Consider the following 25,881-nt stretch of genomic DNA (forward strand, 5'->3'; position numbering starts at 1 on the left):
CAGGTTCCCATCAATTTAAGATACATATCTACATCCACTGAACCAAGTATTGAGTACATTAATACAGAAAACCAAAGAAATGATCTAACACATTTTCTTCTATCTTGGCATTCCTCTCTTCCACACCAACTCCAAAGCTTTTTTTCTTTACTTTCAAAACCTACTTCAACCCATGGGCCTAGAGCAGTGCCATTCTGCTACTGTTCCTGTATGTGCAACTTGTGGCTTTAATTTCTGCATTACATTCTTATGTAATACTGTTAGGCTCTTTAAGGAATACAGTATTTATATGGCTCTTTTCATTTCTGATGATCACATGTGCCTCCAGAGTAACAATGGTTTAAAAGCTATTTGTTTCCAAATATTCTCTTGGCTACTTTGCCTTCAAATAATGACGACTTAATTCAGAACTTCTTTCCTTTCCTGAATCCAAACAGTAGTTACATAGATCCCTTGGATTTGATCGCTCAAGAATCAGATCCTTTCCTATGGACAAAGCTCCTCCCACTCACCTAAACTCGATGGAACCTAACACCTGAGAATCTAGAATGATTAAGTTTGCAACCCTTCTCCCCATCTAGAATCCCCGACGTAGGCCCCCACCTCACCTCCAGCATTTCACAGTGCAGTTTACCATCATAACATTGAAAGTAACAGAACTCTCTCTGACCCCGAAAAGGATTAGAACTGAACGGAAATGAAAATGAAATGGAGAGAAGGAGACGTACCGCAGATTGAAACCTCGGCTGCTCTTCCTGGAATAAGAGAGAGAAAAATAGAAAATATAGAAGTTATTTTTACGCTTCACATTCAAAAATAAGAAAGAAAATGCCGGCGGTGAAGGAAGCAGGGGATGGGGAGTAAGCCCGACCCTCCTCCCTTCCCCCCAGCCGGGATCCCCGTGCTAGGCTGGGGGGGTGGGGGGCGTGTGTCTGGTGCGCCGCCCCTTCTTCCGGGATCCAGCCCAGCCAGAGGGGACGCGCTGGGGGGAAGCGGTCCTGGATGCCCCGTTCGTCAGCCCATGCCAAGGGCATTCTGGGCACCCTAACCCCCCCCCCCCCGGCAGAAAAAGGAAGAGGGATCTTGGACGGGGTTCGGGGGGGGGCGGGGGAGGGGTCCTGAGCACAGCCCCCGTTCTCTGGATCTGGACAATGGGTTGCGGAGTGTACCCCCATCCCGGCACCGGGGGGGGGTCAGGGAGGGGGGCAGACTGACCCCAGCGATGCTGCCCCCCCGCGGGGACGGGGTGAGGGGAGAGCTGGGGGGAAGGGAGGGTTCCCCAAGGCCACTCCTCCCCATCCGGACTCCAGAGGCCGCGGTGGCCGGGCGAGTGAGGGAAGTGCCCGGACCGAGACGGCGACGGCGGACCCGTCCACGGAGAGGAAGGGCGAGGAGGAAGCGGCCCGGCCTCCGCACACCTTCCCCGCCCTCCCACCCCGTCCAGTTCCGTCCGCTGGCCCCGACCCCCAAACAGACACGCACGGGAAGGAAGAAACCCCGAGACTCACGTCGCTCTCCACCTCGATGTCATCGTTATCGCTCATTTCCTACGGCCCAGGGAGCGGCCACTGCAGCGGCGGCTGGGAAAGGGGGAGGGGTGGAGGGGAGGGGAAGTCAGGGACAACAACAAGCCGGGCCGCACGCGCTCGCTCGCTCGCTCACTCACTCCCTCACTCACTCCCTCACTCACACACACACTCACACACACACTCACACACACACACATACACACACACACGCGCACACAACAAGGCTAGAACCACCTCCTCACTGCGGCACCGGATCAACGGCGGCACGCACACGCCCGGCCCCCCCGCCCACGTGACCGGCCTCCGCCGCGCAAGGGCCGCTGAGACTTGGAGTCCACTCTCCCTCAGCCGCCCAAGGACGAAGGTCCAGAAGAACTACAAATCCCGTTAGGCACGATCGACACTCGGAGCCGCTCCGGCTTGTTGACGAGAAGAAGAGCGCCTGCGTGTCCCGCGGAGATGGGAGGGAGGAACGGGAACGTGGAGCCTTCTGGGAGTTGTAGTGCTCGGCGTGGTGGGGGTGTGGAGCGAGTTGTCAGGAGGCTTTTCTCCCTGGACAGCCGTAGAGGCTGCTGGGTAAAGAGAGGACACGTGGAGGCTGCTGGAGCTCCGGCAGTGGAGTGGGTGTCTGGGCACGCACTCTTCGCTGGGCAGTAGGCCTGCGGGAGAGGGTGGGGAAACCTCTCACGCATGCAGCCACGCAGCGCGGCGCAAGAGCGTCCTAATTATCTTACGTCGCCGTGGTTTTATCATTTGCCTTCTGTACTGACTCACCAACCACGTGTTTCTGTTTCTAGGTGTAACCTACATTGGGGCCGCAGGGACGAACTCTACGGCCGGGAGAACCCCTCGTCCAGTGGGAGGCACCGCATATTTGTCACTAGTGGTTAGGGTCTGGGCAAAGGCGTTCTCGGTGTGAACTGCATACCGGAAGTGTGAACCTTCCCTTCTCAGACCCAGAATTGTTTATTCTGGGAGCGTGAGGCTGTGAGCGGTCTTGACAGTTTCTAGCGTGTCAGAGGAGGCCCAATAATATAACAGTCTCCATGCAATCCGTCCAGCTTTAAAATACATTAAAGGGAAGTGACTACCTTTATAGCTTTTAGGATACTTAAAGTAACAGAAGTGGCAAATGAAGCTTGGCCAAAGGCGAGAAGTGGAAACTGATACTTGGTAATTTGGAAAGGCCTTAATTGCTGCCTATCTATCTTCTCACCCCTACCCCATTATTTTGTATATGCTTTGTGTTACTTATGTACCTGTTATATACCTTCAGTAGTATGTAAGCTCCTTGAGTTCAGGGAAGGACTGTTTTAATTTTTTTCTTAGAATCCCCGGCAGCCCCTTCAACCTAAATAAGTGTCGTTGAGGGATCAGAATTTAAACCCTGAATAGGATTAAATAATAGACAATTGATTAAATTAATATATTTTACTTGTAAAATTATTTGTAAAATGAGAAAGTAGCTTAAAGAACCATAGTATAGTGGTAAGAGTGTGGGGTGTGGAGTCAAATGATGTGGGTTTGAAAATGACTTTGAAACCTTACGTATGTAATTCCTTAAGTGAAAAATGGAGGGATTGGACTAATTAACATTTAAATTCTCTCCCGGCTTTAAATATCTAGTACCATCATCTATGATCCTTTAATTCCAGAGAACTCATGTGAACCGAGAGTCTGTGATTCCAAATTCAGTACCTTTTCCACTATAACATGGCAGTGTGTTTGCCGCATTTAATTCAACAAACATTTTATTAAATCTTGTGTGTGTTCAGTCATTTTTCAGTCACGTCCAACTCTTTGTGACACCATTTGAGATCTTCTTGCCAAAGGTACTGGAGTGATTTGCCATTTCCTTCTCTAGCTCATTTTACAGGTAAGGAACTGAGGCAAACAGGGTTAAGTGATTTTCCCAGGGTTACACAGCTAATAAGTGTCTGAGGCCAGATTTGAACTCAGGAAGATGAGTCTTCCTACTCCAGGCCTGGCACTTTATCCACTGTGTCACCTAGCTGCCCCTTACTAAATATTACCATATACAAAAGCTAAACGGTCCTCACCTTGAGGCTCACATAGTTCTGCAAAGGAATTATTGTTATTATTATTATTATTATTATATAATTATTAATAATAGCTGACATTTACACTTTTATGAGGAAATAGACTGGGAAGGTTTGTGTCTTAGCTAGAGTCACACAGCCATATGCTAGGCCATCTAGCAACCTCCCAAATACATGAGTACTTTAGAATACATGATTAATTTACCACCATCCATAGAGACTGCAACTCAACTCAGCACCCTCTCCCAAATGATGATTGTTTTCTACTTTTTTTAACTTATTTCTGCCCAGTTTTTTAAAGTGTCTAAATCTCACCTTTCTCTAAACCTTTCAACACCTTTAAATTTCAGCAGTTGATCTCACCATTAAATGGAAGGCTAGAAGAGCAAAGATCCTGAGGCATGAGAGCATAAAATTATTCAAGGGATGGCAGCCTAATTAATCAGAACTAGATATATTTTTAGTTTTTCTTTTTTAACATGAGTAGTGGTAGAACTTTCTAAAATGAAATGACAGGTCCAGACCCTCCCTTGCAAAAACAAACAAACCCTTTGAAATGGGTGAGAAGAGTAGATGGGAGTATCATTTCAGACTAACCTGGCTTTATCGTAAGGTATAACATGAACCTCCATCAAAGCCTCACTCTAGTGTTTCATTCTGGTGTGGAAATGGCACTGGATTCTCAAAATTATGCCAACCTAGTACAAGATCTAGTAGGTCTTATCAAATTGGAAACGTTTCAGCTACAGGACTGGTAAAAAGACACAATATGCTTATTGTGTAAAGACCAGACTAGCTTGGAGCTTTGGAGAAGCGTGTCACCAAATGGTTGACCTAATGTTGCTTTTTTTTTTGGTCACAGGAACCCACTAAGCCACCTAAATTACAGAGGAATTTTGATCTTCATAGGTAGGAGGAATACTGACATTGCTGAAATCACAGATCCCTGAAATTTTGAAGTAAGTAGACCATGAATGATGAATGTTATCAATCAAATTTATAAATAACATCTAAATAACACTTCAAAGTTTGAAGAATGCTTCTCCTACATCATTTCATTTGATCGTCTGTCACAATAGCCGTTTGAAGTAAGTAGTACAAATAATTTCCTTTAATTTACAGAGGAGGAAACTAAATCTTAGGTAAAGTGACTTAGCTAGCGTCTCATAACTAGTAAGTGTCAGAGGCAGGATTTACTCCTGTAGCTGTTCTGACTCCAAATCTTGCTCTCTGCTATACTGTACTGCCACTCCAGTTCATACCAGGCTCCCAAATTAAATAGATTTTTGTATTGTGTACTTATGCTTTGTTATGTTTATTTTTGGACCAGCAAACCATTACTCATCAGGACAGTATCTGCACTTTATAATCATATCTGCCTTTTGAACTAGGCAGGTGTTCTCCAACATGAGTCCAGGTGATAAATCACTGATGCCATAATTAGTTTTGTGATTGACAAGAGTTACTTGTTTGTTTTAAGCCTGTTGTGTTTCAAAGACCTCATGGACAAGCTGTCCTCTCCTAGAAGGCCAAGATGGGAAGATAGAGATGATATTGTCTCCTGAAGTGCTCCATTTCCTCCCAGTCGGAGCTTGCTTTTTGGACTTAGGGTTCACCTGGTCGATGTGGAATTAACATTCATGTGGTAGAGGAGAAATATACCCTCCAGAAACCCAAGAGATCATTTCCTTAGGCACAGTGATATTATGCCAGGATGCTTCGCAGTGATGCTGATCCCTGCTAACGCTTTTCTGCGAAGATCGTTTTTCAGCCTTCATGCCTAAGAATGTTTTGGTCAGTGTGGAGAGCATGAGAATAGCTTCAAGTCCTAGTTTATTCTCAACCTTAGTTGGAGTCCTTGAAGTTACTCATTTGACTCTTAAGTTCAAAATAATTTTTTGTTGACAAAAATACCAACAAAAGGTGTGAAATCAGTTTATTTAAAATGTGCTTTATTGATGCCTTTATAATCTTTTGTCTATACCTTTATAATAATCTTCTCTCACTCAGCCCTCCAAATTGAACCTAACATTGTTACCAAAAAACCCAAACAATTAAACAGAAACATTAACGTTGTCCCTCCCAGTTGTTTCTCCACTTTTCTGTCACAAGTGAGGAGGTTCCTCTTCAGGAATTTCATTAATCTTTTTAATTGATGCTTTTGAGCTTTACATCATAGTCACTTTCCTTCCTTCCCTCCAGATGGAACTCTACTTTTGTGATAAAGAAAAACAGGTAAAAACATCCAGTAAGGAAGTCTTGCCTGATAATACATATTCTAATTTAATGGTTCCCTACCTCTCTGCAATGCGGAAGGAGGTATGCAACATTGTCTTTTCTCCAGTGCCTTAATTTTTAATAAAAAAAATTTTATTATGAATTTATACATCAACAAACATAAATATTTCAATATACAGAGAACAGAAAAGGGTATCATATATGAAACTGAGCTTCTGTTATGTCCAGTTCATTTGGAATATATGAAAATTTTAAATTAAAAAAATTTTGTGTTATTCTACACTTGCTGTACACCAATTAACATGAGCATTTCCATATGCAAAGAAAAATGAATGAAGAGAATTGTATGTAAAACCATAAATCTCCATTGTAAATAACTTGTCCTTTTTTTAAAAAAAAACAACATGAATTCAACATGTTAATTTTAAAGCTGTTTTGCTCATCTATACCTCCCTCTGGACCAGTTTCTTTTTGTTTATGTATGGTCTGATTTTCAACATGTTTTGGTGACCTTTTTTTCATTCTTTGTTTTTGAACATTATTATCCCTAGGCCTTCCACTCACATCCCATCCTTCTTCCACTAAAAAAAAACCCAACAAAACCCAACACCCTCTCTTGTGGCAAACAAGCATAGAAAAGCAAAACAAATTTACACATTGGCCTTGTTCTAATGTATGTATATCATTCTGCATCTCTCCCATTCATTAGCACTTTGTTATGGATTGCATGCTTTATCATTAATCTTCTGGAGTCAGGAGGAGTCAGCGTTTATAAGTCTTTAAAAGTTGTTTTTCTTTACAGTATTATTGTCACTGTATTAATTGTTCTTTTGGTTTTGTTAATTTCATTTTTGTTAGTTCATCTAAGTCTTCCCAGATTTCTTTAACTTTGTCTCTTTCTTATTTCTTATCATACAGTAGGATTCCATCAGGGTCAGCAATGTGGTACAGTGGATAGAGCGCTGGGTCCAGAATTAGGAAGATAAGGATTAAATTTTTTTTCATCAAACACTTAATAATTGTGTAACCCTGGGCAAGTCACTGAACCTCTGTATGTCTCAGTTTCCTCAGCTGTAAAATGGAGATAATAATAGCACCTACCTTGAAAGGCTATTGTGAGGATCAAATGAGATAATTTTTTAAAAGCCCTTAGCCTAGTGCCTGGCACATAGTAAGTACTATATAAATGTTAACCATTATTATTATTTTTCTTACTAGTGTAGTAGTAGTAAAAGTGCTTAGCACAGTGCCAGGTACATAGTAGGCACAATTTAAATGCCTATTCCCTTTCCCTTCTCATTATATTCATATACTATGACTTGTTTAGCCATTTTCTAACTGATAGGCATTCCCTTAGTTTGAAGTTATTTGCTACACAAAGAAGTATTACTATAAATATTTTTGTAAGTATAGGTCCTTTCCTTTCATCTTTGATCTTTTGGGGGAATGAGCCTAGTTGTAGTATCACTGGGTCAAAGGATGTGCATAGTTTATGAACTTTCGAGTATAGTTCCAAATCGTCCTCTAGAATGGCTTCTAATTTTATAGCTCCATCAACAATGCATTAGTTTGCTTGATCTCTCACATTCCCTCTAATAATTGTCATTCCTCCTTTTTGTCATCTTTGCCCATTTTCTAAGTATAAAGCAGACATCAGTTATTTTAATTTGCGTTTCTCTTATTGTTAGAAGTTTGTAACATTTTTTCGTATGATTGATGATAACTTGGATTTCTTCCCTTGAGAACTACCTGTTCATATCCAATGACTAATTATCAACTGGGGAATGGTCCTTGTTTTGGGATATTAGATTGGTTCCCTATTTATCTTGGAAATTAGCCTTTTATCAGAGGAATATTGAAAAGATATTTTTCCTACTTAACTGTTTCTCTTCTAATTTTAACTGCATTGCTTTTGTTTGTGGAAAATCTTTTCAATTTCATGTTATCAGAACTATCCATTTCATGCCTTGTGATCTTCTCTATGCCTTGTTTGGTCAAGGATATTTCCCCTATCAGTAGATGGGAAAAGTATCTCCTTCCCTGCTTCTCTACTTTGTTTATGATGTGATCTTTCATATCTTAAATCACGTATCCATTTGTAGTTTATTGTGTTAGAAGGTATGAGAATAATGGTCTAAACTAAATATTTTGTTGGATGCATTCTAGTTTTTCCAGTAGTTTTTATTAAATAGTGAATACATTCCTCTATAGTTAGAGTTTTTGTATTTATCAAATAGTATGTTTACTTCTGAATTGTATGTATCTGTTTTGTCCATTCAAATAATTGTGATGTTCACAGCTTTGTATCATGGTTTAAGATCTGGTAATTGTAAGCCTATTACTTCCTTACATTTTTTTTTCTTGATTTCCCTTCACTTTTATTCTTTCAGATGAATTTTGTCATTTTTTTCTGGTTCTATAAAAGTAATACCTTGGCGGTTTCATTAGGTAGTATTTTAATTTCTGTTATATTGGCATGGCCCATGCATGAAAAATTAATGTCTCTCTAATCATGTAGCTCTGCCTTTGTTTCTTCCTTTCTCCTTTCTCCCTTCCTTTCTTCCTTCCTTCCTCACTCCTTTCCTCCCTCCCTTCTTCTCTTTCCCTCCTTCCTCCTTTTCTCCCTCCCTCCCTCCCTATTGCAAATCTGGGCTCAGGTACTTACTAGCTGTGTGACCCTGGGCAAGTCACTTAACCCTGTTTGTCTCAGTTCCTTATCTGTAAAGTGAGCTGGAGAAGGAAATGGCAAACCACTCATTGTCTTTGTCAAGAAAACCAAATAGGGTCATGAAGAGTAGGATACAACTGAAAATGACTGAACAACAACAACAAATCTTACCCCATTCTACCCATAAATTGAACCCCATCCTCTCCCCTCCCTATTCCTTTCTGTTTTTCTGTTAAGTTTCATGTATTTCTATGCCAAATTGTGTGTATGTGTGTGTTTAATCTGCTTTTGTTCAGATGAAAGTAAGGTTCATGCGATTCCTTTCCCCTTCTTCCACATTTGTATAATCTCCCACACTAGGATGATGTGAGATGATAGTAAATCCTACCCACTTCCTCCCCTTTACCCCCTTATATATTTCTTAACTTCTTTTCCTACTTATCTTAAGATCATCTGAAAAAGAACAAAGTTGTCCACAGGCCTTCTGTTTGTCTATAAAACTCTATGATCCTTGAAGACATTAGAGTTCTGAAGGAACACTTATTTCTTCATCATCATAAAAAAATATTAAATTTAATGTGATAGTAACAAAACTGGACTATTGAACTGTACTTTTACTCTTTTTAAAAAATATATTAAAAACATCGAATATGTTTTTCTTTTTCTTTTTTTTCGCCTCACTATCAATAAGCACCAACTCCTCTTTTCATCTATGTATCAAAGCCGTTTATCTGTTATGACCAGTAAATAGAGTCAAGCAAAATAAATCAACACATTGACTCTATTAATATATGTATGACTCTTTCTGCACCTCTAAACAAGATAAGAGGTTGGAGGCATATGACATCGTCCATCTAATGAAAATCATAATTTGTCACTAAACTGATTAGAATATCAAAATCTTTTAAAGCAATTTTCCTTTATGTTATTATGATCATCATATAAATTGTTTTCCTGGTTCTATTTGCCTTATTATGCATCATTTTGTATACTTTTTTTTTCTAGGTTTCTCTGAATCCATCATTTTAGTAATTTCTTATGACACCTGTATTTTAAAAATTTTCATTATTATGAACAACCATAAAAAGATATGAATATTTCAATCTACAAAGATTAGAAAAGGATTATATTTAAAATGGAATCTATATTATGTATAATTTTTAAAATGTATATATTAAATTTAACACAACAGCATCAGCACTGCTCTGCTTGTCTTTATTCCCTTCTGAACTTCCTTAGGTTCTCTTTTACATATTTTTTAAGTGTTTCATTGCTATTTTTTTCTTTTTTGTGTCACTCTCGCTAGTCAAACTTTCCCCTCACAGAAATAAAAACGCTGCCTTGTAACAAGTAACTATAGTTAAGCAAATAATTTCACACCTGTGTCTGTAAATGAGCATCTCATTTTGTTCCACCAGTGACTAGTCCATTATTTCTTTGCTAAGAAGTAAAAGACATGCTTTCTTGATCAACATTTTGGAGTCATGATTAGTTATTGCATTGATCAGAGTTCTTAATCCATTCAAAGTTGTTTTCATTGGCATTCTACTGATAAAAACAAAACAGTCCCTGTCCTGAAGGAGCTTACATTCTATTGGGGGGAAATTACATGTACATAGAAAATTGAATATGAAACATATTTGAGTAATTTCATAAGGGAGGTATTAATAACTGGAGGCATCAGGATAAGTGTTTCTCTAGGAGATAGCACTTGACCTTATTTTTGAAGGAGGCTAGAGATCAACCAAGAGATGTAGGACTAAAACAAGAGATGATCTGTTCATGTAGCAAGAGAAAGGAGTGATATATAGAGCCTGCATATTACATTGAAGTCCTTGTATTGTTAACAGATCTGGAGCAAGGATCCCAGCACATTGAGTAAACTCTGAAGAGGCCATGGACAAGAGTATCGGGGGATATGGTGTGGATGAATTGTCATCTTCCTAGTTGACAGAAAGACTGACAACAAAGTCTTCATGCTCAAGTTAACTGTTAATAAAGTTAATCGTAGGGGACCATATGAAACTATCCAATCATGTTCTTTCAGTTATTGCTTAGAAATATCCTTTGCATTCTCATTTCTAATACTCTGGTTCAAGCTATTATCTCATACCTAGACTACCACTGTACTTATGTCTTCATTTATCTCTTTGCACTGAACTTTTCTTCTTCCACTCATACTGCATCATTCCACCAGATAAAGGTCTACTTTCATCATTGGTGTAATCTTTACTTACATCATTCCTCTGAATATCAATAGGATAAAGTCCAAATTCCCTAGCCTGGGATTCAGGGCCCTCCAACGGTACCAACCTACCTTTCCACTCTTTTGTACTCTTCTTCCTAAAGCATTCCATTTGAGCCAAACTAATTGAACCCTACAAGGAGCCAATGTGCTTTTTTCCTTTCATACCTCTGGGTAACTGTGTATTTCCCTCCCTCTTCATGTAGTCAATTCCGATCTATCCCTCAAGGCTCATGTGAAATGTCTCTTCCTCCATGAAGGTATCTCCTAAACCACTCTAGTCATTCTCTCTCTCTCTCTTTCTCTCTTTCTCTTTCTCTTTCTCTGTTTCTCTCTCTCTCTCTCTCACATACACACACACACAGTTCATAGCATTCATTTGAATGTCAATTTGTAAGAGATTTAAGGGTGTCCTTGGAAGACTAGTACCTCTGGTGTGAGGGCTTCCAAACCATTTTCAGTTCTGCTTTCCACCTTTGGTGTCTACCTGTCATCCACTTCTCACCTGTGGCTCCAAGAAGCTGTAGCATGCGCAGCGGCCACATCCCAGTAAAACCATCTTGGTAGATGGACCAAGTTGAGTGTAACCGACAGGATTCAGACTTGCTAGTGAGTAGTGGGGTTATCTACCCCAAGCATGTAAAGACTTGCTCGTGGAATGGGTGGATGTGAACAATTTGTTCCAATGGGCTATGAAGGGGGTGGCAGCAGGTGCTGTGGAATATGTAGAGCTTTATGGGCCAGAGACCTATGGTACATCTCAGCTACTCAGTGCTGATGGAGCCACGTTGATTAGTGATAAGAACATGATCCTGGAGAGATGGGCTGAATATTTCCAAAGTTCTCAACAGACCATTATCAATCAATGCTAAAGCCATTGACTGTCTAGCTCAGGTTGAAGTTAATCTCTCTCTAGCAGAACTTCCCATTGAAGAAGAGATTTCAGATGCCATTAGAGTACTCTTATGTGGCAGAACACCTGGTTTTCTGTTCTATTACAGCAGAGATTTGTAAGGCAGGGAGGGAGGGAGCCGCTTATACGAAAGCTGATTGAAATCTTCTGGGTGATATGGCAAGAGGAGGTTATTTCCCCCAGCATTCAAGGATACCTCCATTGTCCATCTCTGTAAAGGAAAAGGGAAATGGTGACAATTACATCAGAGTCCTCCTTAATGGGCTGATCTTTCACCTGGATGATGATTGTGCACCCAAGAGCCGACGTGGCTTCAGAAAGTGCCAAGGAATGGTTGCTATGGTGTTTGCTGTCCAACAACGCCAGAAGAAACGTCAGGAGCGGATCATAGGTCTGTACACAATGTACATGGGTCTGACCAAGGTCTTTAATGCTGTCAAAAGGCCTTTGTGGAAGGGCTTGTTGAGATCATGGCAAAATTTGCTTGCCTGGAAACGTTCATCAGTATTGTACGGTAATTTCACGATGGCATGCTTGCACAGGTCCTGGATGAGGGGTGTTGCTCTCATTTTTCCCAGTCTCCAATGGAGTGAAGCAGGGCTGTGTGCTTGCTCCAACGCTTGATGGTTGAAAACATACATGATGTTCTTAGTGATGTTGTCGGATGCCTTCAGTGAGGACAAAAACAGCATCAAGGTCAGCTACTGTACTGATGGTAAATCATTTAATTTGAAAAGGCCGCAAGTCAAGACTAAAGTGGAGGGAGAGTGAGTGCACCACTCTTTCTTTGCAGATGATTGTGCACTCAATGCAACCTCTGAAGCTGAGAGGCAGCAAAGTATGTGTCAGTTCTCTGCTGCTTGTGCAAATTTTGGCTTCACAAAACCAAGAAAACACATTTTCGCCATCAGCCAGTGCCACCATCCATACATGGACCCATCAGTTATAGCAAATGGAGAAATTTTGAATACTGTGGACAGGTTCACTTATCTTGGCAGTATACTTTCCAGAGATATACACATACATGATGAGGTTGACACACACATTGTCAGAACTAGCTCAGTGTTTGGGAGGCTTCGAAGGAAAGTATGAGAGAGAAGAAGTATTAAACTGCCTACCAAACTAAAAGTCAGCAGAGCTGGTGTGCTGACTTCATTGTCGTATGTTTATGAAAGCTGGACAGTGTACCAGCACCATACCAAGAAACTGAATCACTTCCATTTAAATTGTCTTAGGGAGATTCTGAAGATCGCCTGGCAAGACAAAGTACCAGACACTAAGGTCCTTTTTTGAGCTGAATTGCCAAGTATTCAAATTCTACTGCAGAGGGCGCAACCCTGATGGACTGGCCATGTTGTTTGAATGCCAAACATACATTTGCCTAGAAGACTATTTTATGGAGAATTCACACAAGGCAAGTGCTCACGTGGAAGTCAGAAGTAGGCATACAAGGGCACTCAGAAGTAGCCGTGCAAGGGCACTCTCAGGGTCTCCTTGAAGAGCTTTGGAATAGATTTTTAGAAATGGGAGACACTAGCAGAGGACTGCCCAGCATGGTATGCCTGCATCAAAGAATGTGTTGTGCTCTGTAAGCAAAGGAGAATTGCAGTACCTCAAAAGAAACATGAGACATGCAAATTTAGAGACTTCTCCACTGCAATGTTTATATGGACTCTTTGTGCCCAATTTGTGGTAGAGCCTCCTGAGATTGCATTGGTCTGATTAGCCACAGCTGGACATGTTGTACCTTGACCCGAACATAATGATGTCATTTTGGTTGCCTTCAACCAAGGACAATAATCAACCAAACAATGTCATTGAATCATATGAGGCAGCTGGGACACCTCTTGGGCTAGTTACTGTCATTATTGTCATTGAATTCTTTAGTTTCTATTTATTTTTTCCTGAGTTTATGCTTTGTTTTCCTTTGAGAACAGGGACTATAATTTGTATTTCTATAATTTGTATTTTCTACACAGCCCATAGCACAATGCCTTGCACAGAGTTCACTCTCAAAAATGGTTTTTTGATTGATTCTGTAATGAAGTCAAGAAAATTACAACTTGTAGACAAGTCACAGATCTTTATTGAGGATTTATGCACCTAAATGGGGCGGTAACTTAAAGATCTTTTTTCAAAATACAAATTTAACTCCAGCAGACAATCAAAGTCACCACTGAGAGCTAAGAAGTGGAGATGAGTACTCGGTAACTAAAGTTAGTAACTTAGTTCTTGTTTCAATGCTTAAACCTGTACATATTTTATGCCTACATACTGAAGGTTTTCATCAGAATTCTTTTTTATATTGGAAGCAGAATGCTTTGTGAAACTTGGCAATTAAAGAGCTTGCTCTAGGAAAAAACTGACCAATCATTGCTTTTTTTTTCTTCCTTTCCATGGACAAGACTTAAGCATGATAAAAGGAAAGGATCAGGGTGCCTATGGATCTAGGGAACACTCATCTATCACTTTTTTTTTTAATGAGGCAATTGGGGTTAACAGCTAGTGAGTGTTATGTGTCTGAGGCTGGATTTGAACTCAGGTCCTCCTGACTCCAGGGCTGACACTCTATCCACTGCACCACCTGGCTGCTCCATCATCCATCACTTTTTAAAAAAAATTTTCATTGTGACTTCAAGAAAATATTAACTTATGGCGGGGGGGATGAGGCAGTCGGGGTTAAGTGGCTTGCCTAGGGTCACACTGCTAGTAAGTGTCAAGTATCTGAGGCTGGATTTGAACTCAGTTCCTCCTAAGCTTATGACCTTTAAAGAGAAAAAGGTTTTAAATACACCAAAATGAGAAGATGGGAAACACAATTAATTGCAAGGATTAAAATCTGGTAGCATCTCACCAAATCACAATGTAAAGAGCGTGGGATAAAAAGTCAGGAAAACTGGATTCTCATCCCAGCTGTGACACTAACTCTGTGAACTTAGGCATGCCAAGTTGCCCCCTTTTTATTCTGTTTCCTTATCAGCAAAAATGGAAATTGTAATATTTTACTTGTTTAACATAGGGATAAATGAAGATGGAATAAAATTATATGTATGAGAATATTTAAAAATAAAAAGCACTATACAAATTTGAGGTAATGGTGTTGTTGTATTAGCATTTATAGCAGTATTACTTGGTGTGCCTGGGTACAAAAGGCTGGCCATATGTAGAGCATAGCAGTATCATTTGCAGAGGGCTTTGGGGGTGGGGGTGAAATGGGATGGATGGAGATAGAGGTATAGGAAAACATAATGAAAGACCTAGTTAAATTCTCTCAGTTTGCAGAGTTTTCAGATCTAGGCAGTTGTATGACTAAATTGTTCAGCAGAAATCAACTGAGAAATGTGTAGGGCCTTTAGGACAGTGGTGTAGAATTATAGAAACTCCGGTTACTAAACCATACATAATGATCCCTGTGGGCTGACTATTGACTTAGAAAACCACGTATTAACACTATATTCTATTACATATTTATTTTGTTAAATATTTTCCAATTACATTTTAATCAGGTTTAGCTGACTAGGAGCATTGCAGGATGCATTGCTGAGGAAGGATCAACATTTGACCCATCTGCTTTAAGATATAAGACTGTGGCTCCTCGTTCTTCTTGCTTGACATGGAAAACCAATTAAAGGACATATGAATAGTACTGCAGGCTTTCTGCCAAATAGCAGTGAGCCTGCCTACTGCCTCTATTCTTTATTACTTCACATAAAAATGTTATAGTTGTTGCTATGATGTCTGAACCGCTCAACTCTGGCCTTGACTCCCTTAAAACACAGTGAAAGGGGACTTCCTATTAAGATGGTGACATGAAAGGTCCAAGATCATGACACCCAGCTTCTCTGATGAATATCCCAGCAAAGATTTGAAAGGGTACTAGATGAAACAATAATCAGTGATACCAAAGGGATGCAGGAGTAAGTGCCTCCATCCATTATTGACTGCTCAGGAAGATAGAAGCCTCCAGGCAATCTGAGCAGGAATAAACCAGGAGAGCCTGAAACCATCCAGATCTCCGATAAATGGAGCCTGAAACCAAGGGCATTGCCAGAGCTACAGTGGGAGAAGGAGCCAACCCCAGTAGATTATTGCCCATGGAATTGGGGCCAGGCAGTGCATGCATGGATTGGGGTCCTTCAAGGGGCCTGAAGTTATCACTACTGTTAGAACTACAGCAGAAGACAGTCGGCTCCTGGTGGATATCAGTGCCTGGGAAGCCCATGCTGGTGTCACACTAGGGGGAAGGACACCTAAGGCCCAGGATTGCTGAGGCTACTCAGTCTCTCTTCTAGTTTCCAGGAGGTGTATTAGACTGGGCATATCTGTAAAGCAGCTGTCAACCATCACTCGTCTAGGAGTATGGTATTTAGCAGTTCAGGGGGAAGCCTACTTTCCTCATCATTCTTAAGGTGGAAAGGGAAGCCTTAGTTTACATTTGCCAGTTTAGCTTCTTCATACCAAAGGCCATTACACATCACAAATAGTAGATGAACTCATCTATCTAAGCAAGACAGCAAACAGAAATTGGGAAAGTTCTACATATTAGGATACCAAAGAATGCACAAAGTAAATGAGCTCTTCAACTGGGTCAAAGAAAAGATATCAGCTTAAACAAGGAGAGAGAGAATGATCTTGCCAGGGGAGTTTCTCTCTCCGCAGTCTAGAGTTACAGCCCTGCAGGTCAGGGAACAAGAGGACACTAACTCCCACAGGTATCTGTGGCTGCTAGGGCTCTGGTCCACCATTCAAAAAATGTCTCCCTTGACTGCCTTTTTGGATTTCTCTTTGAAGCCTCTTTCCTTAAAGTCTCTGTAACAAGGTGAAGTAAGTACCTTTTGCGTGTACACGGGGCTCAGCATTTTCTTAGCCAAATAGGAGTCCTGCTATTCCCCCACAAAACTACCCAGGCTTTGGTAGAATCAGGATTACAGTTCCAGTGGGAGAGAAGATACAAGAATCCTTTCAAAATTCTGTCTTCAGATGTCACAGAGGGAAGAAAGACAAACTCAGGGTCTGAAATTACTTGGTTGGTTTTAAGTGGGGAAAAAAAAGGAAGGGAAAAAGGAATACATTAAGGAAGAAATGAAAGCGAATAGGAAGAAACTTGATATTTCTCATAATTGGGGTGGTTCAGAAGAGTATGGAGGAAGGAGTGGAGGGAGCCTAGAATCTAATGAGGCCCAGTCTTATCTGAACCTGACAGACAGTAGTGCTACGCAGGAACAGGGAGTGGGGGTTTAAAAAGTAAGATAGATTCAGGAGGGTGTCAGGCTCTAGGTCTGTCTCAGGTCAGTCCCCTAGTACCTTAAGTCTGAAATGGGAATGAATGAAACACTTGTAATCCATCTGAGCATTAACGAATTAAGGTTTACTTAGCCATAGCAGGACAAGGAATTTCATATCAGAGAAGACTGGGTTGAGTAGTTTTCCATTATAGCTTATGCTACTGGTCTGTGGTTGCAAGCCAGAAGCAAGAGCTTCAGATCCTTGTGCTTGGCTGTTTTGTATGCAAGTGACCAGGAAGCTATGTCTATGACTTGAGCTTTAGTCCTGTGAGCCAATTAAATCTTGAGGATGCTTTCAGTACCTTTATTTTTTTTTTGTTTTGTTTTTATATCACTTTTATTTCTGAATATATCCATTTCTCTAATTATCCCTTTTAAAAAAATTTTAAAGAGAAAAAAATAGTTCACCAAACAAGTCATTATATCACCTGAATCTGCTAGTACATGCAATAATCCACACCCACAACCCTTTCAGTACCTTTAAATGGAAAAACTAGCTTAACTTGCAGGAAGGGGGGTGGGAGAAGTAGGGGACTTTGTGTATTACTACCATTGTAGGGGGAGTAGTCACCAGCAAAACAAACTTTAACTTTGAAGAGTAAATCATCAAAGGAGGATTAAAAGAAAAAAGAGAAAGTGTAGGAACTAGTAATTGGGATAATTTCATTTTTCAAAATGACAATGAGACAATATACTAAAAGTTTTGAGGATACAACTAAACAATCAGGTGAAAATTAATATCTAAACATTTTCATCAACAAAACTGAGGAAGACTAGATCAATGAGTCAGGTAACTAAAGAAAACAAAACTAGAAAATCAACAAATCCACAACCCCAAACTAAACACAAAATAGAAACTCTGAAAGTTAAGGAAGAAATAAAGTAGAAACAAAAAAACTCTATTGAACTGATAAATAGAACTAGGTGGGGTTTTTTTACACTAATAGAAGTCAGCTAATTTGATAAGAATTTAAAAGCATAAAACTAAATGGTCAAGATTAAAAATAGAGAATTCACAACAGATCAAGAAAAATATATGTCAGCATATCTAAATATGCCATTTATATGTCAATAAAACTCATAAGTGAATACTTGCAGAAATATAAGGTGCCCAGATTGACAGAAGAAATGGAGAATTTAAATACCTCTATCTCAGAAAACAAAACTGAACAATCCAAAAATGAACTCCCAAAATATAAAATTCTGTCCCAGATGGATTTACTAGTGAATTCTATCAAATGTCGAACATTCAGATATCAACTAGTTCCAATATCACAGAAGTTTCTTGCAAAAATAGAGAAAGAGCGGCAGCTAGATGGCACAGTGGATAGAGCACCAGCCTTGGATTTAGGAAGACCCGAGTTCAAATCTGGCCTCAGACACTTGACACTTACTAGTTGACCCTGGGCAAGTCACTTCACCCCATTGCCTTGTGAGAAAAAAAAATAGAGAAAGAAAGTATCCTGACAAACTCCTATGATACAAATATGATCCTGATAACTAGACCAATATCTTTAAGGCATATCTATGCAAAAATATTGAATATAATATTATTAAAGAAGTTATAGCAATATAGCAAATAAATTATTTATTATAGCCAAGTTAGATATATACCAAAAATACAGGCTTGGTTCAACATTACAAAAACTATAAACTTAATAGACTATATTGATAATAGAAACAATAAAAATCATGTATTAATCAGTGCAGAAACAAAGCTTATGACAATACAACACTTGTTTCTGTTGAAAACATGAAAAAGCATAGGAATAAATGAACCTTTCCGTAAGATACATCTTACCTATCTATTAAACCAACAACCAGAGGTTTTCTGCCTAAGATGCCAGCATGTTAGGACCTAGAGGAGTTAAGAATTCCCACAAAAACCCCTGTAAAGCTCTAAAGAGCATAGGAATAAGATGGACATTTTCTTTTTTTGTGTGTGGCAATGGGGGTTAAGTGACTTGCCCAGGGTCGCACATGTAGTAAGTGTCAGAGGCTGGATTTGAACTCAGGCCCTCCTGACTCCAAGGCCTCAGCTCTATCCACTGTGCCACCTAGCTGCCCCTGAACCTTTTCTTAATGTGTGGAAAGCAACATCTATCAAAAATCCAGAACTAGCATTATTTGTAATGGAGAAACGCACAAGGTTTTTCCTGTAAGGCTTCAAAGGTAAAGCAATGATGTCCATTCTCATCACTATTGTGTGATAGAGTTTGGAAATGCTATTGCAATATGATAGGAAAAATAAAGCAATAAGAACAGGCAAAGAAGCAAAAATATCGCTTTTTGCATTTGATGGTTTATTTAGAGAACCCTAGAGCTATAACTAAAAGTGAATTAAATAATTTATAACTAGTAAAATAGCAGGATTTAAAATAAAATCACAACATTTTCTGCCTTTATGCCTGCCTTTATACAGAAGGAAAAGACAGAAAAAAAATTCCATTCAAAATGACTAAGTCTAAATAATTTCTGGAAGTTCAATTACTAAGGCACATAGAAATTAGATGAATGCAACTGTAGAACATTCTTTAGAAAAATAAAGACAGACACCGACTTAAAATATCAATTACTCATTGTTAGGTCATGCCAACATAAGAAAAATTATTATATCACTTGAGGTAGGAACAATATGTTAACCCATGCTGTCATGCACGTTAGAGTAGTTTTCCTTTAAAATACCATCCTCTAGATTTGATTGATGAAGTTAGGATTACAAGGGAAACAGTTAACAGAGAAATATTAGTAACAAATATCTCTGATAAAGCTCTCGGCAATAAATCAACAAGAATTTATTCAATGCTTGCTATGTGCTAAGAATTGTGCTGGGCACTGGGAATTAAAAATGTAAAGAATAAAACAGTCCCTACTCTCAAAGAACTTACATTCTAGCAGGAGAGCCTTGTATACACACACATACATTTATAAATGTAAAGATTATAAATACAGATAAACACGTGATAGTTAAATATGATGTTGTTAGGGAGGAAAGGCACTTGCTTTTGGGGGGAAAGGGGAAGACTTCATGTAAAAGATAATACTTAATCTATATCTTATGGGAAGAGAGGGATTCTATGAGCCAGAGATGAGGAGGGAGTGCATTCAAAGTATGGAGGATGGGCAGTGTAAAGTCATGGAAATGGAAAGAGTGCTATGTGTGAGGAACAGAGAGAGAGCCAGTTTGGTTGAATTGCAGAGTGCATGAAGGGGAGTAGTGTATATAGTAAAGCTGAAAAGATATGTTGGGTACAGATTGTAAAGGGCTTTAAAAGCTGAAAAAAGAAAAAAGTTTTCGTTTTATCTTAGAAGCCACTGGAGTTTACGGAATAGGGGAGTGATATGGTTAGATATGTGCTTAAGGAAAACCACTTTGACTGCTGTGTGGACAATGGATTCGAGTGAGGAGAAGCATGAATCAGGAAAGCCAATCAGGAAGTCACTGCAATAATTTAGGTGAGAGATGATGAGGGTTTGGACTAAGGTGGTGGCTGTGTATGTAGAGGAAGGTGGGGTAGGATATGAGAGATGTTGTGGAAGTAGAAACAGCAAGATTGGCCGTGTGTGCAATTGAGGGAGAACAAGGAGTTGAGAATACTGAAGGTAAGAACTCGGGAGGCTAGGAGAAAGAAGGATGTTGCCTTTGATGAAATAGAGAAATTTGGAAACGCTATTGATTTGTGGTGAAAGATAATTCTGTTTTGGACATGTTGAGTCTGACGTGGGTTTGGGACATCCACTTTGAAATGTCTGATAGGTCTGGTGCAATGGAGCAACTGGTGCCGAAGGACTGAAATTCAGGGGAGGGACTAGGGCTGGCTCTCTCACTTTCTCACTCTTCTCCTTTCTCTCCCCACCCTGCCTCTTCCCTCTGTTTATTTTTATTGCTATTCAGTCTCTTTTTGAGTCTTCATTACCCTACATGACCCCATTTGGGGTTTTCTTGGCAAAGATACAGTAGTTTGCCATTTCCTTCTCCAGTTCATTTCACAGATGAAGAAACTGAGGCAAAGAGTGACTTGCCCAGCGTCACAGAGCCAGTAAGTGTCTGAGGCCAGATTTGAACTCAGGAAGATAAATTTTCCTGACTCCAGGCCTGACACTCTATCCACTGTGCCACCTAGCTGCCTCCCTCTTTTCGTATGTGTGTGTGTATGTATGTATGTATGTATGTATGTATGTATGTGTGCATATGTTTGCATATATGTGTGCACACATATACATGTATATGTATGTAGACGTATACACACATATATACATATCTATCCATCTAAATATCTATCTGCCTGTCTTTGTGTCTGTTGATCTGTCATTAGCATAATGAAGATAATAAGCTGAGGGACTGTAGTTTCTGTAATTCAGCCATTCCATAATCTTTAATAAAGACCAATTTAACAGTCTGTGCCTCTTACACCTGTGTTTCTTTAAAGTCACATTTTGTTAGTTTTGAACAAATAAAAACTTTTTCTTTGTCCTCCTTTAAATCATCAAACTATTTACATACAAAAGAGATATTGCCCTAAATTATTTATAAGGTGACTTGAGCCTTTATACTTGTGCCACAGTTCATTTTCCATCTATTTTTCCATCAAATTGCTCACAGGCTACCTGAAAACTGTTTCTTCATGCACGGATTTCACCAGTTTTTATTAAACCAAAGTTTTTTCTTACTCCTTTTAGGCATCAGACTTTAGTTATGAAAGAAACACTACCTTACATCCTTTACCAATTGATTTAATTATTCTTTATTAAAAAGTACTTCTTATGCCTATTTTAGCATCATCCTGTTCCGTGTGAAAGACCAGTTCCTTAAACAGATAACATTTCATATATAACAGAAATTAACAGTTCATGTATGGTCCCTTTATTTTATTTTTTATATATTGACATATATATAAATACATATATATATACATATAGGTTATGTTTCATAATAAGAAATAAAATTTAAATAAAAACAGAAAAAAATGATTGTTGAGGGTCAGTGATGGGCTGAAAAAGCTTACACTCCTCCCTGACTGTGAAAAGACTTTCTTGTCTCAGCATCCCTACAGGATATTATGTAGAGTATTAAATGATCTTGAAGATAATTGAAGACCAGCTGTAGTGGATATGTGCTTCTTTTTTTTTTTAAAGGCAATTGGGGTTAAGTGACTTGCCTAGGGTCACACAGCTAGTAAGTGTGTCAAGTGTTTGGTCTGAGGCCAGATTTGAACTCAGGTACTCCTGACTTCAGGGCTGGTGCTCTATCCACTGTGCCACCTAGCTGCCCCTGGATATGTGCTTCTTGAGAAGCAACTGAGATGTAATACCTGGAAGGGAGCTTTGAAAAATAATGTCATATGGATAATAAACTCAACAGAGAACACTGACTTGACCAACAGCCTCCAGAAAGGTCTACAGAACCTGAGCCATGTCTGTCCCTCAGCCTGGTCATATGTGTGATTGCTATGCATATTACTCTTCCCATTGATCTCCAGGCTTATGGGGAAAAGGTTCTGCTATTATTTTTAATTACCATATTCTTTCACTAAATGTTGTTTTAAACTATGTTAGTTCTTTTATTGATTAGTAAAGATAACTACATTGATGGGTCTTCATGAGATGTAGTTTAGAAAGGATTCTGACATATAGATTGCCTAGAATTTTGGGCTCAGGGATTAAGGGGATACTGTGGCTACTACATGTAAAATGGGGTTCCTAAATATCTTCCCTTTGTAGAAAAATCATAATCAAAAGATGCATAGAGCTTGTTATTTTTTTTACAAATAATTAGGGGTTTTCTAGTATAAGATATTTCTAAGTAGAACTGCAAAGTGATTGATCTGACAAGTCCATTTTTATTAGGAATCAGGATCTTACCAACCCTTGCAGGCAGTAATAGCACGTGCAAATACTGGAAGTAACTCCCTTTAGTTCACAGAAACCCTTGGTACCATATTCTGTGCCACCTACTGCCTGGGCTTTTTAAAGACTCATGGTGGAATCCTCAGCCACCACACGAGGTTGAGGAGGTAAACCTTAGCCTTCACTTTGATCTATAATGCAGCTGGCTGGCACAGTGGGTAGAGCCCTGGACCTGGAGTCAGGGAGACTTGAATGCAAATCCAACTATGTGATCCTGAACAAATCATTTATTATCTATCTGCCTCTGTTACTTCATCCATATATAAGGTTATAACAGCACCTACATCCCAAGGTTGTTTTGGGGATACAATAAGATAATATTTATAAAGTGCTTTGCAAGCCTTAAAGCAATATATACATGCTAGTTATCTTTAAAACATGACTTATGAATTACATATCTATTAAAGCCCTTGTGTCTCTGCACATTTGGAAATCGTCATTCACTTGTGGACATATGGGATAAAGACGAGGAAAGCAACTAAGGGAGTGGTGTAACAGGAAACAATAGAATGAGATCTTTTTGTTCTTTGTAGCTAAGTGGATGTAACAGGGCACATGCCAGGTGCCATCTGTTTTTGGCAGGAGGGCACCATTGTGTCATGGTTGCCATCTCAAATCCAACTGCCTTTCCAACTGCCAATATGAATCCTGCTGCCAGCATTCCGAGCTGCACTCGGTTAAATAAAAATCTTTAGTTAGCTATTTTGTGTCCAGCACACTTTGTTTACTCACAGAATGGCTAAAGACACACTATAATAATCTCCACCTCCCCACCCCAACCCCATGTCACCCTATAAGTATTTTTTTAATTTTTTAAAAACATTTGATTATTTATTTTAACATTCTTTTTAAATTTTGAGTTCCAAATTCTCTCCCTCCCTCCTATCCCTTCCCATACTCACTGAGAAGGCGAGCGATAAGATGTCAGTTATAATGTGAAATCATGAAAAACATAACATCCATATTAGCCATATTAAAGTAAAAGCAAGAAAAAGGAAGTGAGAAAATTATATTTCAGTTTGTGTTCAGAGTTCATCAGTCCTCTCTCTGGAAGTGGATAGCATTTTTTCATCATGAGTCCTTTAGAATTGTCTGGGATCATTGTATTGATCAGAATATCCAGGTCTTTCACAGTTGATCATTATGACAGTATTGCTGTTAATCATCACAATGATCTCCTGATTCTTCTCACTTCACTTTGCATCAGTTCATATAGTCCTTGCCATGTTTTTCTGCAACCATCCCCCATGTCATTTCTTAGAGTACGTTAGTACTGCATCACAATCATATACCACAACTCGTTCAGCCATTCCTCAACTGACGGAAGTCCCCTCAATTTCCAATTCTTTGCTACTACAAAAAGAACTGCTATCAGTATTTCTGTACATATGGATCCTTTTCCTTTTTCTTTGATCTCTTTGGGATTCAGACCTAGTCGTGGTGTTTCTGGGTCAAAGGGTATGCAGAGTTTTGTAGCCCTTTGGGCTCTGGAATGGTTGGATCAGTTCACTAATCCACTGGCAGTTCATTACCTGAGTATTTTTCCGTGGCCTCAGACAAGTCACTCAAGGATCATTCAGGCAACATGTATGACAGACTTGTTGATTCAGAGGGCAAAGAGCGTATTTACCTCAATGTTTGTGTCAACTTCGTATTTATAGATTTCCTAGTTATGGTTTTTCTAACATTCCTCTGGTTCATTTCCACACCAAATGCTGCTGCAACAACAAAAGAATGAGAGAGACACGGCCTTGAAATAGGAGTGGACGCTGACTTTCCTGGTTTGGGAGCGAGCGCCCAGAACGCCAGGTCCTTTACGCCCCAGACGGCTGCCTCGGGAAGTTCCCTTTGTCCGTCAGCTTGATCCTCTCTGGGGAATTCTCTCTTAAAAGAATCCGCCGACATCTATTGAACAGGAACGGGTCACGCTTTTAAAACGCTTGTGTAGCAACCACCTTTTGAGGTCACAGATGCAAATGTTCACATTCACGCAAGAAAGCTAAAGGCCAGAGAGGTGGCTACAGGCTGCTGACTAGGACGCTGAGGCACAGACAGATGAGCTCGTTTGCCTGGAGACACACGGATAGTACGTTTCAGAGACAAGTATATAACTCTGGTCTCTCCCAACTCCAAATCTAAGCTTACTAAATGTGTATTTGTTTTTAAATAGGTGCTTCTGGGAGTTATAAAGGAAACAGGAGATATCCACCACCAGCCTCTCCCTACCCTTCCACTCCCCAAGGTCATGGAGGAGCTTACTATCCAGGATAGGACAAAAATAAATAAGGCATCTGTATACTTTTGTGGTCGTTCAGTCTTTTCAGTCATGTCCAACTCTTTGTGACCCAATTTGGGATTTTCTTGGCAAAGATACTGGAATGGTTTGCTATTTCCTTCTCCAGCTCATTTTATAGATGAGGAACTGAGGCAAACAGGGTTAAGTGACTTGCCCAGGATCACACAGCTGGTAAATGTCTGAGACCAGATTTGAACTCGAAAGGACGAGTCTTCCTGATTCCAGGCCCAGCCGTCTCTCCCCTGTAACACCTAGCTGCCCCTGATTAAAATATACCCATCTGCAACTTCAACCCATTATCCCTAGTTCTGACATCTGAAGCGAGGCAGAACAAATCTAATCCCTCTTCCACATGACAGCCCTTCAAATATTTGAAAGCAGTTACTATATATTCCTAAAGTATTCTCCAGCTTAAAAGTCCTTAGTTCCTCTAAGATTAGGGCAATTAAATAAGTCCAACTGAGTGAATGAACTTAAGATCCAAGGTCAATAATTTAAATTTGATACATATATTTGTCTTTATGTCTGTGAACAGTGGTTTGTTGTGTTTATATAGTTCTTGTGTAAATCTTGTGGGTAGAGTCCCTACTTTTTGTACATCCTGTCGTTTTAAATGGAATTTCACTATGGATTCTTGAGAAGAATGATACTGTATAATGAAAATAAGATGTCTGAGTAAACTTTTAGCTACTCTATGAGGAGGAATAATTACTTTTAAACTTTTGTATTAGTTTTGGTAT

General features: G+C 39.7%; 1 protein-coding gene and 1 long non-coding RNA gene across 5 annotated transcripts in view; one reads left to right on the forward strand and one right to left on the reverse strand.

The window, feature by feature from the left end:
- The window catches only part of MAX (MYC associated transcriptional regulator X), a 36,328-nt gene extending 34,501 nt beyond the window's left edge, over positions 1-1,827 (reverse strand). The window contains exons 1-2 of one of the 4 annotated variants that reach the window (XM_021004669.2): positions 1,509-1,827; positions 729-755 (exon numbers count right to left, since the gene is read on the reverse strand). In XM_021004669.2, coding sequence (XP_020860328.1) covers positions 729-755; positions 1,509-1,544 — 63 coding nt within the window. In that variant the 5' untranslated portion in view covers positions 1,545-1,827. The remainder of the gene's footprint in view (positions 1-728; positions 756-1,508) is intronic. The other 3 variants (XM_021004670.2, XM_021004671.2, XM_021004672.2) reach the window with 3 other exon arrangements.
- Positions 1,828-2,091: 264 nt separating this feature from the next.
- LOC110220612 (uncharacterized) lies at positions 2,092-10,523 on the forward strand. The gene is made up of 3 exons (XR_013485460.1): positions 2,092-2,702; positions 4,452-4,548; positions 10,346-10,523. It is a non-coding gene; the product is annotated as an uncharacterized LOC110220612 (long non-coding RNA).
- The last annotated feature ends 15,358 nt before the right edge of the window (positions 10,524-25,881 follow it).

This window comes from Phascolarctos cinereus, unplaced genomic scaffold, assembly GCF_003287225.1.
Source record: "Phascolarctos cinereus isolate Bilbo 61053 unplaced genomic scaffold, phaCin_HiC Scaffold_3;HRSCAF=262, whole genome shotgun sequence".
NCBI lineage: Eukaryota > Metazoa > Chordata > Mammalia > Diprotodontia > Phascolarctidae > Phascolarctos > Phascolarctos cinereus.